Here is a 27857-nt window from a genome sequence, read left to right on the forward strand (position 1 = left end):
AAAAATTGTTTTTCAGAAGTTCATCCCAGGACTTCCCTATAAATGTTCGCTAGTGTTTCTCCATAATTTACACTAATTCCTGCAGACCTTTTCCCAAGGATCCCTTCAGAAGTTCCCCCGAGTGAATGAATTGATAAATTTCTTCGAGGATTCCACATAAAAAAAATCCTTCAGAAAATCATGCGAAGGATTTTCTAGGATACGTCCAAATACTCTGATGGTTAGTCTTCCTAGCTTAAATCTTGAAATTTCTAGTATTCCTTCAACAGTTTGTGAGAACTCTCCTGGAAATGCATCGTAAAAACCATTCAAAAATGTATTCGTGAAATACTCAAGAAATTTTTTTTTTCGCAAAATATCCGAGAAGGTCTCCAGAAATGTTTATGAGAATTTTTTCAAAAAATTGCTCCTCAAGAAGTTTAAAAAAATTGCACTTAGAGCTTTTTCCTTGAAATTATTGAAGTATTTCCCAGGAGGCGGGGCGACACTAGTACAGTCAGGTTTTTTTACGCGGGGGATACGTACCGCGTAAAAAAAACATAGTTCAAAATCCAAATAACCGCGTAAAAAAGTCTCACCATTTCTCGACGAATCATGCAAAAATAAGACGATGATTTTTTTTTGTATGGAGTTTTCATTTACGCGGCCACGTAAATGAAAACCGCGTAAAAAAACCTGACTGTATTGCCAAGCCAAAATATTCTAAAACAGCCGAAGAAAGACGAAAAAATCCACAAAAGTTTTGTGGGTTTCTTCGTTTTTTTTATATATTTCGGCTTGGCAAAACTAGTGTATTGCCTAAAAATAAATTTGAAAATGAATGAAATTTAAATAATTTTTCTGTTTTTTCTGGGTTTTTAAAGAAAAAAGGCAACAAGAAATTGTTGACCGAAAAATGCAACTTTTGGGCTTTTTCTTCTGCACTTTGCTCATCAAATAAACTACATACATGCAAATCTTGAGTATTTGAACAATGTTTAAAGCAAACTCAAGAGATTCACTGAAAGTTTTGTAAATCATTTTATAAAATCTCAGAAACTGCTATGGGAATTTCCCTCGCGGCTGAAATACTGGTACTCACTACATCAAAAGCCGTGTCCTCTATTATACATTTTTTTGAATTTATGTATAAACGCCACATTGGTCGATTCAAAGAGTATGAAATGAAATCACTCAAAGCTCTTTGAAATAATTTCGAAAATGACTTTGGCAATTATTTTTAGTTCTTAAGACAATTTATCTTTGATCTCACCACCTTTGGAAACTTTTTCGGCAATATCATAACTTTTTTTGGCAAATCCTTTGCGAATTCTTTCGTCATTTTTTTTTTTGAAATTTTTTTCAGGCATATTTTTGGGGATTTTCTTTGAAGAAAAATCACTGGCAAGAACTTTTTTGATAGTTCCTTCAAACAAGGATCGGTGTATTCACCTCGCTCCATTCATATTCACTCCTCTTTGCTGAAACGATTCGAGAAAGATGCAGCAAACGGATTGTCCTGATCAAACACGCAACCCCATCACCAGTGGGAAGCGATGCGCAAATTGCTTGACATGAATATTCGTTGCCGTTCGTCGCAGTTTAGATCGCAAGCGAATGAATGAATGGCGAGTGGTGAAGAATACTGATGAGCGATCGAAGCGGCTATTATCAAAACTAGAAGAGAATTTTGGCATGTTATGCATACATTTTTAGTGTATTGTTATTGAAATGCTAAAATGGCAAAGACAATAATAAACATTTTCAAAAAATCATATGCGCAATATCACTCGTATCACTCACGAATCACATCACCGCTCGATCGCTTGCGATGCGAATGTGGACGAATGAGTACTTTCCAATTGCGGCTTCCCACCGATCGCCGGAGTTTGCTGTCGTTGCTGACAAGCTGAGTATCGCGGACTGACTCAATATGCTCTCTCAGCGGGAGCCAAACATTGAAGATGGAGGTTATGTTAAACCTTGTTGAACCAGTGTGATTGATTGAAGAGTATTGTTATCTAGGTGCTGCGGATATAATATAAACTGTTGTCACGATATCTCCATTTGTCGCTGTCAAGCCATTGGAAAGCGAGGAGAAGGATAAAAATTGTTTTGATCCTATTTTAGCTAATTTTGTAACAACTATCCATCAAAATTTCCATCGCGAATGGAAAATAATAAACTTTAAACGAGAACAAATTTGGAATAATGGTGGATTGATCATGTTTACCATTTCCGAACAGCGTCGCGACGGCGTGTTTGACAACTGCGCTGAGAGAGGTGGTTGCAAGAAAATTGAACGCTCGTGCGTGTTTACAAGCTGTGTGCTGGAAGTTTGTAGGTGTGTGTTGGCTTACTTGAAAAATAAAACCGTTTCTCTTCGCAGCACCCAGCTGACAAGCAAACACACAAACTAAAGCGACAACCGTCCGCTGCTGACTGTCTTCGAATATGGAAGAAGATGAAAAGTGGAAATTAGGAACCCTGCTTTCAACAATTCCTTTTGAAGTTTTTTTAAGGATTGCTTTTACAATTTATTTTGTGATATCTCTCAGCAATTCATTTGCAAACTATTTCTGTGATTGCTTAGGAAATTTCTTCAGATATTCCTTATGAAATACCAAAGGAAATTTCTTTGTACTTTGCTTCGGCATTTTTTTTGTAAACTCCTGTGATTATGAACTTTGGATGCTTACAAAGCAACTATAACGCAAATTCCTTCTGTACAGTGTAATTAGGAATTTGACAATTTATTTGGATACTTCCTTCAACAATTCTATTGAAAATTGCATTATACACGATTATGGCCATTCTTTGTAAAATTCCTTTATGGTCTTTTTTTCCGAAACTTCTTCGTTTTTTTTTGTAATTGATATGCGCAATTGCATTATAAATTCTTTCAGCAAATTCATATGGAACTTATTTTTAGAATTGGTTGACAACTTTTCAGCAATTGTTTTAAATTTTTGTGTTTTTTCCCTGTCTTGGAAAATTGTTTGAAAATTTCTATGGATTTTTTTCTATAGAATGCCATTAGAATTTCTTTCGGAAATTTCTGTGTAATTTTTGCTTGTTAACTCATGTGATAACTTTATTGAAAATTTCTTAAATAGCTCCTTCATGAAATTCAACTGTGTTTTTATGAAAACTCTTTGATTATTTCTTTGTAATATTCTTCAGCAATTCCATCGGGAATTCCTTCAGAGCGGAGTAGTCATTCAATTTTGAAAAATGTATCGATTTTTTTTTTATTTAATACTAAAGAGCACCTTTTTCTGAGCCACTATGATTTATTTCAGATTTTAAGAACTTAATTTTGACACCTAAAATCAATTTCAAAGAGATATTTAGAAATCACTTTTTGACAGCTGGGCAACTGTTTGACAGCTCTGCCCAGTACAAACTGCGACGAGGGGTGATTCAACAAATCGCTCCCATACAAACTTCAAATCGATTTTTAAATAGGTTCCCGGGCACCAAAATTCATGAAAATTTGGATTTCGGCTCAGTTTGACATGCAGATTCAGAATATCGAATTATCTCAACACAGTTAAAGAAGCCAATTGGAAATCCTTTTGGTATTTTCTTCTGAAATTTCGTCTTCAAATCTTTCTGGAATTGACAATGGGATATTCATTTTAAAAGGCTTTCAGCAAATCCTTTTACTATTCTTTTAATTCATTGTGAATTCCTTCGTCAGTTCTTTTGGCAATTTCGAAGGGGATTTTTCATGGAAATTTCTTAGAAAAAAAAAACTCGTAGGCAGTTCATTCGTTCTGAATTTCTTTGGTAGAGTTTGTTTCAGCAATTTCTTTAAGAATGCCTTTTAATAGTTATTTATGTGACGAGTTGCAAAAAGTTGATTTTTTTCAGCACGAGTCGTACATTTATCCAACGAGGCTTGCCGAGTTGGATAAATACGAAGAGTGCTGAAAAAGTCGAGTTTTGCAACGAGTTCCTTACAAAATTTTATGCAATGATTTTTTTTCATAATGCAACTCATTTGAGTTGCATAATGTTCATAATGCAACTCAAATGAGTTGCATTATGAACATTATGCAACTATTTTTCATTATGCTACTCATTTCAGTTGCATTATGAACCGGTACGGAAAAGTTGGCCATTATGATACTGAAATGAATAGTATAAAATAGAAATTATGACACTGAATTGCATAAAATAAATTTTGTAATGGCAATTCCTTTGTAAACTATTTCGGTTATTTTATCGGGGCATTCTTCGGAAATTTCTTTCAAAATGCCATGGAAAATTCATTTGGCGATTCTTTTGTTGAAATCCTGCGATATTACAGGGATGGCCAAAATATTTGGGATAGGCAACTTTTTTTGTTCCACAATAAAATTGAACATGCAGTAACTTTTCATAGAGTGCATAAAAAAATCTCAAATTTTGACTGTTTGTCAACTTATTATATGTGCATCATTGGTACAAATTTGGGCTCGATTGATTAATTTTAGGAGAAATAAGAACCGTTCTGGTAAAACGCTATTATTTAGACAACTAATTTTTGATCTGTCATATCTCGGAAACCAGTGAACCGAATTGAATGAATTTTGAAACGTTTATCAACAATATGTTGATAGGGTAAGAAATCAAGCTTTGAACTAGTCAAATTGTAATCTTAATTTGAACCATATCGAAATTCATTAAAATGATACACTTTTTGGGCAAATCTTGTCCCAAAAAGGTTGGTAAATGGATTCTCGTAATATAACCTGGTAAAATTGACTTTAAAAGCATTGAATGAAGCGTTTATTTCATTGAAAATAAGAAATTGAAAAATCACTGCGATTTCATCCATTTCCCCCCAGAGGAAGCACATTTTCGGTGCACTCGTACAGCTCACGCATTGTATCACACGCAATAAGTGAATACGTTAATTGAAAGCAAATTCATCGTAGAATCGACTAACCGAATAATATTCCACATCATTTGTCATAAAATTATCAAATTTACGTAATTATTACTTGGAGAATCTTATCTTGAATTGAACCATTTGTAATCTAGATTTGAACTAGTGAGAGGGGGCGAGCTTCTAGTGTTGGCCTGCAGACTGCGCTAGTGGCTGCTTTGTTTACTCTTGGAAGATGAAAAATTCCAAATTTTGTTTCCAAATTTCTGAAGAATTTCGAATATTCTGAGTTGAAATTCCACTGCCTAATGAAACATAGTTATGAGAATTAGCAGATCCATGTGATTTTGGGTTGTTTAGCATGAAATTGGCTGTTGTGGGGATTGCTCGAGCTGCTGTCGCCAGTAGTTCAAATCTAGATAATAATGGTTCAAATTATGATTCCGATGGTTCAAATTAAGATTAAAACCATTATTGACAAATAATGTAAACTTTTTACCACTTTACAAAAAGCCAATACCTGTGTCTTTCATATACCTGAGACTTCACCGTAGTAAATTATTTCCGTGTGAGTGAAAAAATCAGTCAAAATTCCCGATGCTTCAGAAAACCGCATTTTGGTTCAATTCATGATTACCTACCCTACTTCATACGACGTTGTAAAATGTAATATTTTCTCACGGCGAATTAAGTTATACCGGGTTGAAATGTTTACCCATATAGAGGAAAATAAGTCAAATTTACAATACCACACAAAAATTACTAAATGTGTTCTTTCTTCAATCTAAATAGGCTCTTATATATCTGATTAGAGATAACTTGAGAACAGAAGTGGAACATCTTTGGATGTCAACACTAAAATTTATTGACATTGATGTAAAAAAATACATTTTTTCGAGAAAAATCCAAAAAGTGTCAATCCATGATACCTTTTTTTAACGTATAAAAAGTACCTATGTTTTAATAGTTTGTGAAGCATATACATATTGTTGATAAACGTTCAAAATTTCATTCAATTCGGTTTACTGGTTTCGGAGATATGACTGTTCAAAAATTGGTACTCTAAAAATAGGGTTTTACGAGCAGTTCTAGCTTCGCGAAAGATGACCAATCGAGTCCAAATTTGTACCAATGATGCACATATAACATAGTGACATAGTGACAAACAGTCAAAATTTGAGGTTTTTTGATGCACTGTATGAAAAGTTACAGCATGTTGAACTTTTTTGTGAGAGAAACAAATGTTGCCTATCCCAAACATTTTGGCCACCCCCATGTATATTCTCTTTCCTGAATTCCTCTCGTAATTCTCATGAGAATTCTTTTGGCTATGTGTTTGTAAACTCGTCGATTATTTCATTTTTTTAGACACTGCCCTGACTATTTCTTTGTTATTCATTTTGTAATTAACTTCTGAAACTGCGTCGGTAAATCTTTTATGAATTGATATTGAACAGAAAGCATTTTTCAGCAAATAATTTTTGAACTTCCCTGGTTACTTTTTGAGATTCCTTCGGCAATATTTTGGGAATAAATATGGGCAATTCCTTTGAAATTGCTTCCACCAAATCCTTTTATAACTTCTCAGATCATTTGTTTTTTTTTTTAATTCTCAAGGCAATTTTTAGGAATTCTTTCGACAATTCCTTTGTAAATTTATGTTTACAAAGATGTTAAGGAAATGCCACGGGAATTCCACAGGAATTACCGTAAAATTGGCCTTTTAAATTATGGAATTTCCGAGAATTCATAGAGAACTAATCGAACATTTTTGAGTAAATCAGGGGTGTGACTTCTGGCATGACGTCATTTGGTGTAAGGCCGTTTGGAGTAAGGTCGTATAATGTCGTTTAGCATAACATACATTTAGCACTACTCAAATGCATCGCTATATTTTGCCAACCAACTTTATGCCAAATGATTTTATGCCAAGTGACACCCGACACGGACCCAAGTAAACCATCAAAGTTTCGCCAATTCCACCTTGCGAACTGTCCACTATCCCAGCCAGCACGGTATTCAACCACACTGACGCATAAGCTCGCCGTCAGCTGTACGAACGAACGCGACGCGAGGACTACAACGACGACGACCCGAAACACTGACAACACGGTTGGTGGTGGTGCTGTAAAAGGCCGTCGCCGTTGTCGCTATCGTTCCTTCGAAGGGTCGAGCACGTGAAGGGCGGATAATGGAGCCGTCCTGTGATGATGGGGGTGGTAGGGCAGGTGGAATCGGCATAAGAAATCGCCAAGACTACAGCAGCAATACATTCGCCTCATTGCCTGTTTGCTAATGCGGTATGTTTGTATGGGTGCTCCACAGCAGACGGAACGGCCGGCACCGTGGGTAACAGGTTGCGGTAGGGCCAAGGAAATCACGTGGCAGGAAGAATCGCTTGGGAAGGGCTCACCGCCGCGTCGGTGGCGGTGATAACGGACGACGGGTAGTGCAGACACGTGGTGAGGTGAGCACACTCATCGGACGCGCGTGTGTGCCTACCAACCTACCAAGCAAAGGGAGAGCCGACGACGACGACGACGAGCTAAACTCGTCGGTCGGGCGGCGGTATGTTTGTGTGCTAAGTAAATTTATGGGTCGGCTTACTTGATGCGATGGCAATTTTTTGCGGAGAGAAGTTCGTGTGCCTGCCTGCTAGAAGCGGAGATTAGCCGCCAGTTCGTACAGGGTTTCTAGGGCTCCTCGGTTGGTTGGGCCACGGTCGCAAAGCTTCCGTACCGTGAAGTGTGTCCGCGCGCTGTTCGATAGCCGGAGTGGTTCCGCCGACGACGTTCCGCCGGAGTGTTTTCCGAGAATTCCCCGAATCTGCTAGGCGAGTGTGGAGTGTGGAAAAAAGTTCAAGTGAAGTGACCATTTATCGGGTTTCGCATTTGCTCAATTGCTACACCTTGCTACTAGGTACCAGCAGCGACAGCAGCTGACGGGAAGAATTTCGAAAACGGCGCATCTACCAACGTCCAAAATCGGGTGTGAATGGCGAATCGGGCAATTAGCTATCAAAATGTAAGTGGTCAATTTTTCCGACCCCGTGAATAATTTATTAATGCGTTGAATGTAACGAACCAAAGGGCACATTTTTGGTGGAACGTTTCGGGAGAGAAAGAGAGAGGACCCGGAGCAGGAAAAGTTCTACTTTTCATCTGTCATGTTATGATTCTTTTTCATCTTGTTTACGTCCCCAAGACAGACCGCTCCCCTGCTGATCGAAGTGGAGCAGCCGAGAGAGCCTGTACTCTGATGGAGATGCGTGTGTGTATGGGTATTTATTTGCGACGAAGACAAGCTCCACTACTGCCAGTGGTTGGTGGTGTGGATTGACTTACAGCTGAGCTGAATACGTTTGATGGTATTTTCTTTTATTTTGTTATAGAATTATCATTCGCCAAAGGAATGTGCGTAACCTTGTTTATAGGTTTTGGCATAATTGTATAACTGCCACACTGTTTACCACCGCAGAATCAGGAGGGTAGTTGGGGCAATTGTGGCTTGTTGTTTACAACTTCCTTATCAGCATCATTTCCGAAGAATAGGCTAAATTTGGTGAAGTAATGGTTGACACGTATATTGTGAAACATTAAAAAACAACAAGTAATTTACGTGATTGATCGTTCCAAGATTGTTGATGGGTTCTTATATTTTTTTAATGATCATTACTGATGCTCTTGATAAGTTTTCAGTAAAATCTTGCAGTTCTCTAAGACTTTTCTTGTTGAGAGTCGGTATGGGTATTGTCCGATTGCTCGCTTGCGGATGAAGTACCTACAACCAAAGTTCAAATTACTTAAGTTTCTGTACACTAAAACCTCTTTTTATGCAGATTAATTTTATGCACTTTTAATTTATGCACCTTTCTATGTCCTACATAAAAGGAGGGATAGCTACTCAGCACCAATATTGTGCATAAGAAAATGTAATAATTACGGTAACTATGGCAACGGCAAACTGGAGCCGTTTTATAAGGGAGAGCAAAGGGCCATTGCAGGGGAATTTTAGGTAGTCCCAGGGGATACCAGGGAATACCAGGAGGTATAGGCAAACAGACGTAATTGGCTACTTCAGCGGTGTTGAGATAATTCCATATTCTGAATATGCATGCCAAACTGAGCCGAAATCCAAATTTTCATGAATTTTGGTGCCAGGAAACCTATTTAAAAATCAATTTGAAGTTTGTATGGGAGCGATTTGATGAATCGCCCCTCATCGGATTTTGTTCTGGGCGGAGCTGTCAAACAGTTGCCCAGCTGTCAAAAGCTGATTTGAAAAAAATCTTTTTGAAATGGATTTTAGGTATCGCGTCATACTTTATTCATTTTAGTTTAATAACATACAGTATCGGACAATAAAAATGCACCAAAGCCGATTCCCCATACAAAATTGTCAATTTTAGATTGCCATAGCTCAGATAACTCTTAACCGATTGTTTTAGTTTTTCTGTGACGAACTACAAAACATGTCAATTCTCAAAAACTTTTGAAAAAGTTCGGTGATAACTATTGATACAAAAGTTACAGATAGGTTGAATTTTGACAAAAAAAATGCATCAAAACAAAAACTTGCACAGCAAAAAATACTTCAGTCATATCATGTTCGTCTCTTCAGCAAATGTATTCGTCATTACACAAGAATCATATTTGCCAAAGACACCATAATGATACGACGTAACCATTTTTTGCTATGCAACTTTTTGACTTGGTGCATTTTTGTTGTCAAAATTCAACCTATCTGTAACTTTTGTATCAATAGTTATCACCGAACTTTTTCAATAGTTTTTAAGAATTGACATGTTTTGTAGTTCGTCACAGAAAAATGAAAACAATCGGTTCAGAGATACCTGAGATATGGCAATCTAAAGTTGACTATTTTGTATGGGAAAACGGCTTTGGTGCATTTTTATTGTCCGATACTGTAAGTTTTTTTTTTCAAATGTTGTACAAATCTATTGCTTTGATGAAACGAACAATTTTATCTTCTTTTCTTTTATCATTTTGCAGAACATTTGTAAGCGTACCACAGATACCGATAGATTTTCTTATTTTATCGTATGTTTTACAATCCAATAACAAATGTTTTATAGTTAGTCAACAGTTACAAGTTGAACAAAGAGGGGTATCAGCATACGGAGTGAAAAGAAAATCGTGTGTAACGCGAGTATGGCCAATACTGATCCTGGTTAGAACTTTTTGATCATATTGATTTGTTTGATCTTCTTCTTCTTCTTCTTTATGGATCGACGTTCGCACTGGAACATGGCCTGCCTCTTTTCAACTTAAAGTTCTTCGAGCACTTCCACAGTTATTAATTGAAGGGCTTTCTTGGCCTGTCATTGCATGAAATTGTACATTGTGAGGCAAGGACAACGATACACTTATACCCAGGGAGTCGAGAAATTTTCTCGACCGGAACGGAAATCGAACCCGCCATCTCCGGATTGGCGATCTGTAGCCTTAACCACAAGGCTAACTGGAGATCCCTTGATTTGTTTGATTTTCCCATTTAAAAACACTCTCTTTAATTGCATTGAGTTGAGTACCAGGATTGGCTGAACTCCATTCTTGTTGCCAAGAATTCCAAATATTTTTTGTTAAAAACAATCTAGCATCTCTGCCAGGATGTTTACCAGCAGTTAAGTCAGATGATCTTCCATCCTTAGCCTATTTGTCTACCATTTCATTGCCTAATATTCCGACATGCCCAGGAAGCCAAGCAAACGTAATTTGTTTATTTTTAATCATTTCTTCGCAGTGTTGTATAAAGGGGTGTTTTGAGAATCCTTTCTCTAGTGCTCTGATGCTACTAGCACAATCAGTGGAAATTGCAGTTTTACAATCTTCGGGTGATTTTTGGATGGCAGCCTTTATTGCCATTACTTCTGCCGAAAATACCGAACATTCATCATGCAATCGGCCCTTCTCAGAATAATCTATTGAGTGCACTCCGTACCCGGTTTTCCCGTCGGCTTTTCGAACCATCTGTGAACATTTTGTAATAAGTTTCGTATTTGTATGAAATTTCATGAAAACATGCTTGTGCTTCTGCTGGGCAATCTCCGGCCCGTATCTCTTGACTTATGGACCAGTCTACTTTCGGAGATTTATAATCCCATGTTTGAGGTCCCCAGCGAAACAATGGAATAATTTCAGGAAAGTCCCTTCCAGTTATAGATGCAAGTGAAGTTTTAGCTCTTTGTATCAATACAAGATCTTGAGATGTACGCCACAGTTCCATCATTTTTACAGCTGTGACTGACTCTATCAATAGAGCAATATATTCAAAAGGTAGTTGGCCAGATTCACAGCAAAGAGCTGCTATGGGACTTGTTGAAACAGCTCCACAAGCTTTATTATACACCGGTTGAAGTAAAGGAAGAACCAAATATTTTTTCCTGCTAGCGAAGGAGAACGCATAAAATAATCGAGGTATTATCAGAGTTTTAACAATTTTTAACAGAGTTTCACGCGAGCATCTTGTCCTTCCTCCTAGAATCTTGAGTATGTTCAGGACCCCAGTAGTGGAACTTATTGAATTTATGGTCTACTGTTAGTCCCAAAATCTTCAATTGTTTAACTGTTGGAATAACAATATTGTCCACGATGTCGACGATTCGTGCAAGCATGGAGTAGTTGGCACTTTGAGATTTCAACTTTGAAACCTATGGATGAAAGCAATTCGATTGTTTTTTCTGCGACTTGTTGAATTTTAATTCAAAGGCGTTTTCGTTGTTTGCCGTAAGCTACGATGAGAATATCGTCAGCGAATATTAAAATTTGAACATTATTTAGAAGGAATAGAAGAAAATAGGGAGTCAATGACCATCAAAAATAATGTTACAGACATTGTAGATCCTTGTGGAACTCCTCGACACATACCTCGAGCTGAGGAAAGCGTAGAGCCAACACGTACTTTGAATGTACGGTTGTTCATAAAATTTACAATATATTGAAACATTCTCCCGCGGATTTTCATTTTAACAAGGGAATTAAGTACTGCTTTCCTGCTCACTGTATCAAAAGCTCTGTTCCCAGTCCTGCTCTGAAAGCATATTGTCTCGGATCTATCAAATTCTCGTTTTCTCTCTCTCTCTCTTCTTGGCGTAACGTCCTCATTGGGACAAAGCCTGCTTCTCAGCTTAGTGTTCTATGAGCACTTCCACAGTTATTAACTGAGAGCTTCCTCTGCCAATGACCATTTTGCATGCGTATATCGTGTGGCAGGCACGAAGATACTCTATGCCCAAGGAAGTCAAGGAAATTTCCTTTACGAAAAGATCTCGTTTTCTATACAGCTTGTTAATCTTCTGTTAATGTTCTGTTCGAGAACTTTGGCCATGCAACTAATCAAGGAAATCTTTTCTAATTTTCTTGGGAATGGGCACAATAATGGATTCTTTCCAACTGTCTGGAATTTGTCCTGTACTCCAGACCAGATTATAGCATGCTAATAACGCTATTTTTCCTACAACCGGTAAATTTTTGAGTAATGGATAACCTATGTCATCCGACCCTGTACTTTTACTGGTGCATTTGTTCAAAGCCCAATTTAGCTCCTTCAGAGAAATGTCTTGATTGTAAGCATCAGTTGAAATACCCTCATCAGATTGAATGTCAAAGTCCAATTGGTTATCTGTCGAGACTCGGGCCGATAGCTTTTCATAATGGTCAACAAAAATTTCTGATATTAACGTGGGATCATCCGAAATATCGTCATTGACTTTGATAAAAGTGTCAGGGCTCTGTGGCCGTCCTTTCAGGGCATTTACTCGTCTCCATAATTCAGATGAAGATGATTGAATATTTATACCTTCTACAAACTTCTGTCAGCTGCACTCCTTGGCATCGTTAATAACTTTTCGAGCATTATTACGTTCTTTTCGAAATTTGAACAGGGCTTCCTGGTACATGGGATTGTTTTTATCTTACCGACGAAGTGATCTTAAGGCTTTGCGTCGACTTTTGATTGATACTGCAACCGTATCGTTCCACCACGGAACACGCTTGTGCCCATTTCGTCCCGAAGATCTAGGGATACAGGAATAAGCTGTGTATGTTATCAAATTTGTTAAATCACTGGGTGAATAGCTTTTTCCCGGGTCAATAATCATTTCAATTCTTTTTTGGTATTCGGCCCAATCTGCTTTTTCAAAAATCCACTTGGGTGTTCTGAGCTCTGTGGTGTTAATGCTACAGGGGGGAAGACAAATCGGGAAATGATCGCTGCCTCGGGGATCAGTATCGACACTCCAGCAAAGTTTGTTCTAAGTATCAGAAGAGAGGGTTAAATCTACGGCAGATTGACTTCCATTTGCTGGACAAAAGAAAGTCATTGAATCGTCGTTGCAAATTGTTAACTCATAATGACCTATCATTCTTATCACGGTTCCGCCACGGAGATCCGTGTTGCGTCCACCCCAAATCTCAGAATGAGCATTAAGGTCGCCTATTATTAAAAAAGGCTTGAGTAATTGATCAATTAGTTCGAAAAGTTCATCCTTCAAAGAGTTGTTGTCATGAGAGGGAGGGATGTATAAGGATACGTAAGTACGTTCGGTTGGTAATTTAACTGTAACAGCTATCGCTTGTAAACTTGTTGTGATAGAAATTTTTGTGTGGGGAATATTTTTTGAAACTGCTATGGCTACTCCTCCCCAACCGGTTATTCGTGTTGGGTGTAAGCAGTAGAAAGCGTAATCGATCGAAAAGGATGGGCAATTTGGCTGGGAAAGTGTTTCCTGAACACAAACTATATCGGGCTGATAAGATTTTGCTAAGATTTGAAGTTCTGAGCGTCGTGCACGATAGCCACGCAAATTCCATTGAATCGCAGTCACTTTTTTGAAAGATTGCTTTTAGTTAGGTGTTGAGTGTGCCATGCCTGTGTGAGTACTATTAGCGTTGTTAGATATTGAAGAATTCATAATGTTATCGTCTTTAAGATTGGAATTGAATGTTTGTTAGTAGAGTTATACCAGGCAAACTCACAGAGCGGAGCTAAAGATTAAGCTCCTTGAACTCAGACTCATTCCCACTGTGAGTGGGAGAGATGCAGAACGATGATGCGCTGTGGATACTGTCTTCCGAGGTTGGGTCCGTAGAGCGTTCCTTGGTTGATATGGTCGGTGAATGAGCGTTTCGATTTTTACCTGATGATTTCTTCATTGTCGGAGAATTCCTACCATGGTCGCTTGAATTATTCGGTGAAATATCCTTGCTTCGTTGACGCTTGGAATTTTTCTGCTCCTCGGTTGTGTCCATTTTCTGACCATCTTCTGTTTCCTTGGCTGTTGATGCTGGTTGTTGATTTTGCTTCTTGAGATCTGCAACTTCCCTGATAAGATTTTGCAACAGAGTTCTCAATTTGGCGATTTCCTCTAACTTCTTCTGCAGATCGTTGACGGTGGAGCTCATTGTTGGTCCTTGTTCTTTACGGGATTCATGGATCTTCTGAGCCTCCGTGTACGTTACATCCTGATCAACCTTAATCTTAACAATCTTCGTGTCGCTGATTTTGACTGGACAATTCCTTGACCTGGATCTGTGGGACACGCTGCAATTGATGCAGAGGGGATCAGCTGAGCAAGGCGTTGATTCATCAACGTGCTCCGAAGAGCAATCCGCACACAACTGGAATATGCTCCAGGTTATATTACATTCGGCACTTAACTCGGACTTATTCGCACACTTTTTCTAAAACTTTTCTCTTATAACGTTCACCTCGATCGGTTTTCTAACATTTATTCTTCCCAGCATTACTTAGGAAAAATCCTAAGAGATCTGGTAGATACCACGAGGGATTCTCATGTTTTCTTCAAAGAATTTCGAACGTAATCCCAAGAGAAACTTGAAGAGAAATCTTGGTAAGAACTCCGTAAGATATGTCTGAAGTGCAATAACGAGTACGATACAACACGGAACTCCTGGAGGAACATTTAGAAAAAATCTAGGCAGGATCGCTGTTGAACGTAAAACTCCGGGAGAGATTCCAAGGTGGAACTCCGCGTGGAAAACCTTCGATAAAAACGCTGACAACTTTGTTGGAAATCCATGGTTTAACCCAAGGTTGAACTTATATCAATTCCAGGTGAATATCTAAAAAAATCACTGATCGCAGTCTCGTAGAGCTTCTTGAAACCACTCGTCGCGTAGGTTGATCTCTTGAGTGAGTAAATCAGGGATGTGATTTCCGATTAGAATGTACTGCATCTCGATCTCGTGCTCTACAATGCGTTCTCGTACAAACTCATATCGTGGTTCGATGTGTTTGAGTCTGGACTTGAGTCGTTTTTAATCACTTGGTTCCTTAGCTATTTGGATACAGGACGGGTTGTCCTCGAAGGTATTTACAGATGAACTCGTTTAAGGGCCTTCAAAGGGAGATTCACCGCCGCTTATACGCACGAGATTGGCAGCATGAGGTACGTGAGGCAACCCGTTAGTTAACGATAGGGACGCTTCCATGGCTTCTGGCCATTTTGTATTTGTACCAGCATGATGCTTGACTCCAGCGTAGTAGGAACCGGTTGACACGATTCCGGCTTGGGAACAAAACGTCGAATACCAAAAAGATATCCATTTTTTCGCTTTTTGACCCGATTTTATGCCTAAACGCTACAAGAGATCAAGTATATGTATATTCAGTTTGATTTATGCTCATCATACCCTGCTTCCTATTGTGTCCCATCCGCAAGCCCAGAAATGGATAAGCTTTTGAAGGTCAACAATTTTGAAATCTGTAGCCAACATTATCTTGATTCGTTTAAGGCCTTCCAACAAATCGGACGCCAGAATAAAAACGTCTACGTAGAGGAACAATTTCTCCCGAGTGCAAGTAAGTGCAAGAAAGTGCTTCTTGTTTGAGATGAATGTGTAGTGGGGCAACGTCAAAGAGAACTTCGAGCGCTGCCGTAGGAGTTGAAGAGAACGCTCCAGACATCGCCATTAAGCACATCCATAGGCCAATATTGGACGAACAACAGTTGTGTAAATCCATTTGATATACTTGGGTTTAAGACCCCAAGTTGTACCAAAGGTTCGCCGACATTGCCCGAAGGCCATGCAAGCTTTCTTGATTCTGAACTCAACATGAGGTGTCCAGGAAAGCTTGGAATCAAGAATGACTCCAACGTACTTTACCTGTCCAGTCACATTGATCTCATAATCAAAGAGACGTAAAGGTCAAACACCATTGCGGTTTCGCTTTTCCGTGAAAAGAACAATAGATGTTTTGCTCGGATTTACCGAAAGGCCATATTTGCGACACCAACCCTCAACTACCAGAAGAGCGTTTTGCATCAGGTCGAAAAGGGTGCTGATGCACATACCGACTAACAATGTTAGATAGTTGTCGGCAAAACCATAAATAGGATAGCCGCTATTATTGAGTTGCCTCAATAGCGTATCTGCTACGAGATTCCACAAAAGTGGTGATAAGACTCCCCCTTGGGGGCATCCACAAACACTCGATTTCCTAATCGCCGCTTGACGCAATGTCGAGAAGAGATGTCGGTTTTTGAGCATTTGATAAATCCAATTGGAAATCATTGGAGATATACCATGACCCCGTGCGGCTTCCAATATGGCATCGAAAGGCACGTTGTCAAAGGCACCCTCGATATCTAAGAAAACACCCAAGCAGGATTGCTTTTGAGCGAATGCCTTCTCGATATCGTATACAACTTTGTGTAAAAGAGTCACAGTGGACTTTCCAGGTTGGTAAGCATGTTGGTTCACATGAAGAGGCACATTGGCCAGATAAACATTACGGATGTGATGATCGACAATGCGTTCTAAGCATTTCAGAAGAAAAGAGGTCAAACTGATAGGTCTAAAGCTCTTTGCTTCTTCATACGACGCACGACCCACTTTCGGAATAAACTTTACAGTAATATCCCGCCAGGATTTGGGAATATACCCTGTAGCAAAACTGCAAACAAGTAGTTGTTTCAAAACATGTTTGAAATGATCAAATCCCTTCTGAAGCAAAATAGGATAAATCCCATCTGCCCCGGGAGATTTGAAAGGAGCAAAGCTATTAAGTGCCCACTCAATCGATTCTATAGCTACAATACTTCGAGCCGAAGCCAGGGAATCGTAACTACAAGGAAAGACATCAGGTTCATCCGAAGATGTAATATCCACACATCCGGGGAAGTGTGTACTGAATAAACATTCCAAAACTTCCTCATCAGAGGAAATGAAATCACCATTTGGCAAACAAAGTTCGTTGAAAATCCTTAGATTTTGCAAGGATTTTGTTCAATCGACTGGCTTCACTCAGACTGGAAACATTTGTACAAAGGTTTTTCCAGCCGGATCGTTCAGCAGACCGAAGAGCTTTCTGGTAGGCCTTGCGAGCCGACCTGAAAGCCTTCGATCCAGCCGAACGTCGTCTGTTCCAACTCTTTCTACATTGTTTCCTGAGCTTGGCCAGATCAGAGTTCCACCAAGGGGTTCCTCTTGTGGTCTTCACAGACCGCAGAGGACAAGCTTCTTCAAAAGCTTCCGTGATGAAGGCCGTTGTAGTATCAACGGCTTCATCTAAATCACTTGGAGTGTCAATTGATGGTGAGTATCCATGAAATTTGGCTGCAACCAAATCGGTAAAGAGATCCCAGTTGGTTGACCGGGGGTTCCTGAAACGCAAAGTTTGCGAAGTAACATTCACATGTTCAAACAAGATGTAGCGATGGTCAGATAAAGATTCTTCATCTGACACATGCCAATTGGTCAGCTCGTGACTAATTCTGCTAGAGCAAAGAGTTATGTCTAACACTTCCTCTCTAGCAGATACCAAGAAGGTTGGGCGGTTGCCTATGTTAAGTAATCCAAGATCTGTACTACTTAAGTATTCCATCAAACTAGAGCCTCTCAAATTGATGCCTGAGCTGACCCAGATTATATGGTGAGGCCTTTTGAAGTGCAGTATGCAATGACTTGCTTGAAAGCATTCGTAGGGGATGGTTCATCATGCGGTAAATAAACCGAACAATAAACGTATTTCCTGTTGAGGTTTCCAACAGATACATCGATTGTGATAGCACATACATCTCTAGTAGTTAGCTCAGAGATGAGTGAAGCAACGATTGCGTTGTTGACAAGCACACATGCTCGAGGCATGACACGTGAGTTTGCCATTTCAATTTTACTGAAAGTAGCAAACACCGGATTCACAAGGTTTCCTAGATAGAAATTCCCCTTACGAAAGTAAGGTCCTTGGACTAACGCCACTTGGGCTGTACCATTTTGCATAAGCCTACAAAAATTGATCGTTGCTGTTCTTTTGTGCTGAAGATTGATCTGAGCTATCCTAACCGTAGCCTTTACCCAAACTAGGCAAGATTAAACTCTTAACAATCACAGCACAAAAAAGAACAGCAACAATAAAGCCAGATCAGTATCGATTTGAGTGCGCCAAAGGCGAGGATGCACAGAATACACTGTGTAAAACGCATAATGCGAAACCATATAGGTGAAAATTTAAACTAATTAACAACATCTTCATAATCTCGCCCTTATTCAGCCTCAAGTATGAGATTGAAGAAGGGCAGCTGATTGTCTCGGAGAAACACAAGGTCCACCGCACTATTGCTCCGGTTAGCGCAGTAAGGGCAAAATACTGTGGAGGGTGCCCTGGTACTCCACAGGCTCCGATTAGGTTTTTATAAGACCCCCCTAACCATCTATTCCTAGGCACGGTAAGCGTAAAGCTGCATAACACCTTGAATTAGGGGTCACCTGATTAGTGGACTCCTACCACTGGAACAGGCGGTCCGTAGTGCTCTTCTTAGCCAGTTGAACCAACCGCTACCGACACTACACAGCTATCTAGGCTGATCGGGAAAAGAAGTTAATATTGGTGATCAACTTCCCACAGGTGGGAGGGCTACTGTGAACTCTGGCGGGATTACACTCGGGGCGGGTGAACGACGCTCTAAACGTCATCGAGAAGTTTGGATCAAAACACTTCGATTATTGGTCCACACCGAGGGCTTTTGAACGACGTCCGATGGTAATGCCATGTACGACTGCCAAAGAAGGTCAAGTGCCTCTTCACGAACTCTCTGGACGCATTCTGTGCCTGGCTGGTCAAACCAATGGCTTCATCAACAAGTGCGGGTCAGAGGGCGCAATAGGAATCCGTTTAGTGCAAAAAGGATCTTGGCTATTTGGGGTTGTGGTGAATTATCTCAAGTGTGTTAAGAGATAGCGCAATACTGTCTTCGGCAAAGTTTTAGTGCTTAAAAATATCTACCATTTAGAACTTTTGTTCATATGATTAGTTGGTAACCTACCCCGGGTGGCACCATCAACAGTTTGAAGCTAAATTGCCCTACAGGAACCATATTAGGTTGTCCAGCAATTGTTACGATATACGACAGCTCAAGACCCTAACAAATTGGAACGATGTGATAGTATCTCGAGAAAAAATGTTGGGTAGACCATAAACTTACAGATGATGAGTTGCAAAGTTCGTAATTCTTCCGCTAGACGGCGTAAGCATGTGTGCATAGTGAGCATGTAAATTTTGAAAACCTTAGCTCAGAATCCTGATAATTTAGAAAGATGGCGTCTTCGGCAAAGTTGAGTTGATCAGTATGAAATAGACATACATAAAATGGGACACTTGTTTCAAAATTCTCATAGCTCAGAATCCTGAAAGCTTGGAGAGACTGAAAAATACAGTCTCCCCAAGATTTCAGGATTCAGAACTATGAGAATGATGGGAATAGGAATAAGAATTCGTTTAGTAAGAGACTCGACTGTTCCATTGTCGCAGCGAATACGTGCGATCCTTCGCTCGAAATGTGTTTCTAACACTGTTCTTGAACATCTTCAGAACTTCCAGATTCTTCTCGGTGTTCAAGCCTTCCACCATGTTGCATAGAATGAGCTTTGTCAGGCCGGTATTGCCGATATGGCCGTAGCGCCGTTGCCAAAGAACCTATCATGTTCCGGAATCAGCAGCTCGCCCGGTGGAATCAACTCGGCATTCAACTCGTATAGCTTGACCCTCCTCGCAGTTGTGCAATTGTACACACTCGTTAACCATCTGCTCTAGTTGAGTTGTACTTGCTTCGTCGCGTGTGAATGTGGTGAGCAAAGGGTGTGGTGCGGTTCAGGGTAAAAGTCATCCACCGATGCAAGCATCTACTCCTCTCGAGCATATTCACGCACCGACTGTTGACCTGACTGCACTACTATGATGATCACGGGTCGCTACAAACGATGGACGTTGAACAGTCCACCCGCTTGTGTCCTGGTTTGCCACGTGCATTACAGTTGAAGCCCATTTTTCCAGGTTTGGCAGCAAACGCCATACCGGACTCCGAACACTTTTCAACCAGCTATTGAGTGATACCTTCATGAAACAGCCTAATTCCAACGAACATTGCTCCACTGGCAATGTTTCCAGTACTGTAGCTGATCAGTTGGTCGTAGGGCCAGTTCACAACTTTACCAAGTCTATCAAGACTACTGACTGTTCATGAAAGCTGAAAAATATCTTATCACTTTTGCAATCGTATCTCTAAAAATCAATGAAATTTCCTTTACAAAAACAATCCTTAATTGACTGAGAAATGAACCTAGGCACCGCTTTCAGCTGAATTCCTACACCTGAACCGCTTTGGCATCATAGGCTCTGCAACTTCGCAATATCTGGAACTACCATAATTGCTTTGCTCACCATTGCTTCGGCGTCCGCATCATGAAACAGACGGGATTTTGTGGAAAAAAGATCACTACAGTCGTGTTTGCTTGTATTGGTATAGCTTCACCTCCTGCCCATTACATGACCGTCTGTCGGGCTTCGGTGCTATGCTAGTAGGACAGAAAAAGTCCTAATAATACGGAGAAAAACCATACGATATGTGACACATCTCCATCGCTATAAATCAACAGTTGGTAAATTGTTTGTTATGAACAATTCGTTTTGGCAACCGAGAAAATATCGGAAGTTTTTGAAAGAACTCTAGTTGCCGACATTCCTGATACGGCCTCTTCAGCGAGTTGCCCTTCTTCCTTCTTAAAGAAGTATTGAGAGCAGCCCAGATTCCTCGTCCCCAGCTTCACTCAACTACCAGATTTCCGCCGCCTCTTCCCACTATCGCACCGGCGAAAAGGTATTCGTCGGTGGGTAACCATCTAAAAAGGGAAACTTCTATTGATTTTCCTCTTCGGCTATAAGGTCGACAGGGCCGACCGACACACATACCTTCACTGCACGCACGAGCCTAACCCTAAACAGCCCCCCGAAGGGTGGAGAAGCCATACGACCGACGCACAAATACAGTAACCATCAGCCAAGGCGCGCGGCTTCGGTCTCGGAATGATAACGATGTAACCTTCAAAGTTCCTTGATGGCGTTTTCGCAGTAATAGGTAAGGCCACTTGGAAAAGCTAAGGGATGTTGTGCTCTGAATTCGCAACGCAACACACGGCCCCCCTTACCGTGACGAACATCGGATCCAGATGGTGGGCAAGGAAAAGCCGGCCGGCCGGCCGGCTTCCTGGTCGGCGCATGGGGTGATGCGACGCGGTATCGCCGTCAATTTGGTGAATCTAGGGCAACCCACGACGACGACGACAACGACGAAACTCACTCTCGCTTTCACTAAACAGTAAACGTAACGTGTTGTACATACGTTCCCGTTCGGGCATTTGGATGATGATAGGCATTTAGATGCTGATGCTAGTGGTATTGGGGGACCGGCGACGACCGACTCTCGCTCGCTCGGAGAGACTTTGTAGAGAGGTGTATAACAATTTAGGGCGCCCGGCGTTGCCAAAAATGGAAATGGTTGGGTGAGACGGACGCGGGGCAAGGTATACCAAGACAATGATAGGTGAATAGGGGAACAGAGCCCAAAATGCCAAGATGGGGTAAAATGGCCCAACTTATAAAATCATTCCTGAATGGGACTTGATTATTGCTATAGGTGAACGGTGTCAAGATATGTTTGCATTGAACATTCTTCTAGATGCTAGGCCGCCAAACCCACGGAAAATCTTTTGATTTCCCAATGAAAATTGGCAACTTCCGGTTTTCCGTGCTTGCAATTAAGGTTTTCTGGTGATTTTATTACCAGCCAAGTGTTTCCAACGAGATTGAGACACGCATGGAGTCGCATGGTTGTTGATGTCTACGCTTTCCATGTTAGGGGTTATTCAAATATTACGATCATCGTTTTGCGGGGAGGGGGGTAACACTCCATGTATTGAGTAAACGAAAAAACGTGATAAAAAGGTGAATGTGAGTCGAAAATGCCAGAAAACTGAAGGACGTAATTTTTGAATGTTTTCATGAAGTGGCATCTTACCCCATGGCAGATGGCCTTTTTGCACCACTTCCGTTTTACGAACCAGTTTTTGAAATCGCTAAAAATCAATGAAAATGCAATAATTTAGTGAATATTTTTGCTGAAGCATCGAGCAAATATTGTCTAGTTGCTGTTACCACTTTGAAAGCCTAACAAATGAGGCTATATATCATTGAAAACGATGAAAGTTTGAAAAATGGCATATTGTCCCACTTTCCCCTACTGTGTCAGTTCTAGAACGAACGACGCAAAAAACAACACAGTCAATTCTTCGTTACATCAACACCCGCACCGCACGGCTTCCCACCGCCCCACCACATCCCCAAATATCGCAGACGTTTTTGGCACCGGTAGTCGTCGGTCGCTTTCTCCCATACCATCGTAGACGGACGACCTTGAACACGCGCCGCTGCTGGCTGGCTGCGGTGCGGAATTCAAAAGAACGAGAGCAAAAGTAATGTGGTGGTGATTGGGGATGAGATGGATCACGAATGTCGAATGCGGAGGACTGGGACGACCGGACACCGGACGGAGCGAGGAATGCAGGCAGCAGCATCAGTGTTAGGGGTTAGGTGGTGCGGGCCGGGTGAAAGCAGGACTGTTTCTAGGGAAAGGTTTTTGCAGGTCGATTCCGCTTCTTTTTCGGTTCAACTCGATTACATCATCAGGTAATTCCAAGGGATCGATCTGCGTGTGGCTGCTTTGGGCTAGGTTTATAAGAGCCTATTATACATAGTTGATGCTGTCACGTTCGACAGCGAGAAAAAGGGACGGGGATGGCGGACTGGTGGATGTCGTTAGTGACACGTGTCCAAGTGTTTGAAATATCAATTATTGACGGGTATAACCAGAAACAGGTTTTGCTGGGTTTATGGTGATAGATATTCATAGCCAAATAGCTGCCAAAAAGGGATTGACGTCAATTACTGCGTGGAGAATGGGAATATTTTGTACCTTGAAGGTTTAGAATCAGGGAAACTTTGGGTAAAATGAACAGGGAGGATTTTTTCAGTGAAACCCTATTTCTGGCTGTTTCGACGGGATTACCTTTGACCAAACTCTTAATCATTTTAATCATAATTAACTATCGAAGTATTACAGGTTACAGTAAATACACTGACGATCTAACATAGATTACCCTTCATCCAGCCAACGTACATTTTCCACCTTCGGAAAAGCACAAAAATTGTCATAACTTTTTTGTTTTTCGATGGATTTTGATGAAATTTTCACAACTTCCTGAAAAACTCTTCTAGTTTATGCTGCCGGGGACATGGGTGCCTGGTCCACATGGTTCCGGAGTTATTCCGGATTGTCTTGGGTACCAAAATGTGCCACATACTTTGCGCAACGTATATCTCAAGATCCCGATGAGGTAGAAGTATAATGTCTTCGGCAAATTATTTCAGCAGATGGAGAACTAACTGACAACGGCGACTTTGGTTCACGATTCGGTCGCTAGGCGGCGCCAGTGTCAAAAATGTTCAAATCATTATATCTCAGAAACCTAATAAGATAGAATGACAGTATCGGTAAAATTCTTCAGCAAGCTCAGAACTATCTGATAGTAAAGTTTTTGGTTTGGGATTCATTCGCTAGGTGGCGCATTGTGTCTGAAAAATTCAAACACGTATATCTCGATACCCTAATGAGGTACAAGCATGTCGTTTTCAGCAAAATTGTTCAGCAGCTAAGAACTATCTGGCAATGGCGTCTTTGGTTCGAGAATCGTCCGCTAGGTGGCGCCAGGTTCAAAAACAAAGTTCTTTAGCAAGCTGAAAACTGTCTGATAGTTGAGTCTTTGATTCGAGATTTATTCGCTAGGTTAGGTGGCACCTTGTGTATAATATTTAAACACGTGTATCTCGTTACTGTAATAAGCTAAAAGCATGGCGTTTTCTGTAAAATTGTTCGGCAGGTCGAGATCTATTTTGAAATGGCGACGCTAGGTGACACCAGCAATCGAAACATTCAAACAATTTGATCTCAAAAATCGGAAAACTTCCAGCAAATTGTTCCGAAAGTTAAGAGGAAGTAAGACGTATCTGGTGTCCTTGGTTTTGATATTATTCGATAGGTTCCGTGTAGTACCAAGAAAATATTTGTATGAACACCCTAATGAACAAGAAGTTTCCCATTGTCAGCATTGTTGTTCAGCAACCTAAGAGCTATTCGGAATGATAGTAGACGGTCGAGTACGGTGGTCCAAGAGGGAATACTTTAACACCGTCTTTGACCCCCCCTGCAGACAAATTTTGTCGCCCTACAATATTGCTTCTTTTGCTTCGTTTTTTCTTCCGAGAATGTCTCCGGGAATTTCTACAGGAACTCTTCCTGGAATTTTTCCAGGAATTTCTCCGGGAATTTCTCCGGGAATTTATCCAAGAATTCCAATGAGAATTCCTCAGGAACTTCCTCCAGGAATTTCTTCAGGAAATCTTCCGGGAATCCTTCTAGGACATCCTCCAGAAGTGACTCCGGGGAATCCTCTAGGAAATCCTCCAGGAATTTCTCCGGGGATTCCTCCGGAAATTTCTCCAGGAATTCATCTAGGACTCCTATCAGGAACTTCGTCAGGAGTTCCTTCGGCAATTTTTGCAGGAATTCTTCTGGGATTTTTCCAGGAATTTCTCCGGTCTTTTTTCCAAGATTTTCTCCGAAAGTTTCACTGAGAATTTCCCCAGGAATTTGCCCATGAGTGCCTCCGAAAATTTTTTCATGAACTCCTCCGGGAATTTCTTTAGGAATCCTCCGGGATGTTCTATAGGAATTCCTCCAAGAATTTCTTTAGAAATTTCTTCGGGAATTTTTCCAGGAGTTTCCCCAGGAATATATCCGGGTTGTTGGTTTTATTTTTCAAGAAAATTTTGCGAATTTCTTCAGGAATCTCTTCAGGATAATATTTTTTCTCACCTTCAAGAATTTCTCCCGGAATTACTCTAGGACTTCCTTTACGAATACCTCCGCGAATTTCTCCAGGAAATCCTCGTTCAGGAATTCCTCCGGGGACTCTTCTGAAACTCCTCCGGGAATTTTTAAAGTAAATCTTCGGGATTTTCTCAGGAAATCCTCTGGAAATATCACCAAGTATTCCTCTGAGAATCCATCTAGGATTTCCTCAATGAATTCCTCAGGAAACCTCTAGGAATTCCACCAGTAATTTCTCCAGCAATTCCTTCGGAAAATTCTCCAGGGAATCTTCCTTCCTGGGGGATTCTCCCAGGAGATTTCTGGAAGAATCTCTGCAGGAATCCCCTGTCGTAATACCTGGAGGAATCCCCGAGAAAATTCCTGAAGAAATTCTCGAAAGAATTCCTGGAAATTATCCCGGAAAAAGTCCTGGAGAAATTACTGAAGGAATCAACGGAGGAATTGCTGATGGAAGTCTAAGAAGAATTCCCGGAGAAATTCCTGGAGGAAGTAGTAAAGAAATTCCTAGTGGAATTCCAAGTAAAATTTTGGAAGAATTTCCTGAAGAAATTCTTAGTGGAATTTCTGGAGAAATTCCAGCGGAATTCCTGGAGAAAACAAATGAGGAATTCCTAGAGAAATTCCCAGAAGCATTCCTGGAGAAATTCCCAGAGCAATTCCTGGAGAAATTCTTGTCTGGGTTTTCAGAAAAAAAATCACGGAAGACTTCCTGCAGGAAGCCTTTCTGGAGAAATTCCCAGTGGATTTTTTTTGAAAAAAAAAACATAAGTTTTCAGTCGCGAGTTCGAATCCCACCAGAACGCGATTTTTTTCACACATTCTCAATTTGTCCATTAACAAAATTCTATGTCTTCTAATTAATTACAAGTTTTTCCAGTAACCCCCAAACCGTCAGGGCCAGCTTTGCAGAAAATATATTACGAGAAGCCACATGAAACGGACATTCTCAATACCGGCGACTGTAACAAGGACGTCCTAGTTAGCATATGTATCCACAGCCACGACTACAAAGAATTCCGCTATCTAGAAAGCTTGTAAACGGTGTTTTTAGCCGGAGCGGCAACAATTTCACGAGCCCTTGCTCTCCCCCGTTTTGTTCCAATACAGGTTGTGTCGGACTCGACCAGCGTAGATGAGTCATAACTACTAACAAAATTTCATAATTATCGTAATAGAACTTTGAACTGTAGCGTAAAATAACCATCTATTATGCGAACGAAAATTGGTCATGATTGTACAAAATGCTTAAAACCACGTCTGTTTGTTTTTCATATACAGTTAAAAGTAATGCATCGATTTTTATGAAATTTTGCACAAACAATAGACATATACCTAAGAGTTCTCAGTCATTTATTTGGTCAATTATACCGATTCATTACAGAACTACATCCGTATTTCTGTGTCCCGATTATTGCGGATACATGCTTTATTCATGGAAATTACCAAAGATACTGAGTCACAGTAGAAGCCATATTATCAACGCATAATTAACGGTATCGTTTACGTTAAATCAACGCTCTGCGTTAACGTTAACGTTGATCAAAGTGCCTGAAAAATCAACGAAAGATTCGTTGGTCGTTACAGTTAACGTTCCGAGACAACCGGACTATTCAGTCGGGACTACAAATAGAACATACTAGACTTTCCCATAGTATGGGCGGCCCGGGGCATTTGCAACTCCATTGTTTCTGAATAGGCCAGAAACAGACACTTCATCGTAAACAGAGCATCTTCGTACTAAATACAACGTAACAGATATGCAAAACGTCCTATCTCCAGACGTGGCCCGATAAACAAAGTTGGTTGTATTCTTGAAAGATGCAGGGCTGTACGAGCAAATCTAGCAGTTCCCAGTTCCTGAAGCCTCGCCTATTCTTATCCCTTACGACCCAACCCAACACGAGATCCACACTTCCACATCCTAGGCTATTTGGTTTGAACCGACATTGTAATCACAAAACCTGTTGACGAACCAGCTCAAACGACGGACACTTTCAAAGAAACAAAACAAAAAATCACACCCTGGCATTTATCAGAAATTTGACTTGGCCACAGGTCAAGGCGATGGCGGGTAATCACCCAGGATAAAGAATTCGACCTTCTACACCACCGTGGCTGCTCAGGACTGAAAGTACTAAACTGACAGTACTCCGCAGAGCACATAAACCAAACATAACTTCCCAAGTTGAATGATAGCTGAATAACAGCTCAATAAGCCAAAATTTTCAAAATCATGCTTAAGAGCGGCTTGTTCATCTGTTGCACAGCGATAATTTTTGTTGGGGTTCATTTAGCTTAACTAAAGTTTTAACCAAGAGGCTCAAATGTCATGAAACATGACGGAGCCGATTCAATATGTCGTGCAAAATGACGTTGGGGATTCGGAATAAAAAGTATACCAGTCATATAAACGGATGTGAAAGGTATCTGAACGTAAGCGAGTTGGTGAAAGTCCTGGTGAGTAGGTTGATGAATATGTGAGTTTTACATATATTTTTATTTTATTGAATGATAGGGGTTATTGATTGAGTTAGTGAGTCGGTAAATGAGTGAGTTGGTAATCGACGTCTGTTTTTTTCTGCAGAAAAGAGGACATCTGCAGCTTTCAGTGAAGTTAAAATACACAAAAAAAAGCTTTCAGTGAAGACCAAATTTAAAGTAAACGCCTAAATATAAAAAAATCTCGCTAACAACAGGCGTGTTGCAATTTTTTCTAATTATCACCGAGCCAACATGCCC

General features: G+C 40.5%; 1 protein-coding gene across 10 annotated transcripts in view; it reads left to right on the top strand.

Moving 5' to 3' along the window:
• LOC109422828 (sex determination protein fruitless) overlaps nucleotides 1-27857 on the top strand; it is an 883045-nt gene that overhangs the window by 406648 nt on the left and 448540 nt on the right. The window contains exon 1 of one of the 10 annotated variants that reach the window (XM_029861694.2): nucleotides 7241-7879. The exons of the other annotated variants lie outside the window; for them this stretch is intronic. Coding sequence (XP_029717554.1) covers nucleotides 7878-7879 — 2 coding nt within the window. The 5' untranslated portion in view covers nucleotides 7241-7877. Of the gene's footprint in view, nucleotides 1-7240; nucleotides 7880-27857 lie in introns of those variants that run through there. 10 annotated transcript variants of the gene reach the window in all.

The sequence above is a fragment of the Aedes albopictus genome, chromosome 1 (assembly GCF_035046485.1).
Source record: "Aedes albopictus strain Foshan chromosome 1, AalbF5, whole genome shotgun sequence".
NCBI lineage: Eukaryota > Metazoa > Arthropoda > Insecta > Diptera > Culicidae > Aedes > Aedes albopictus.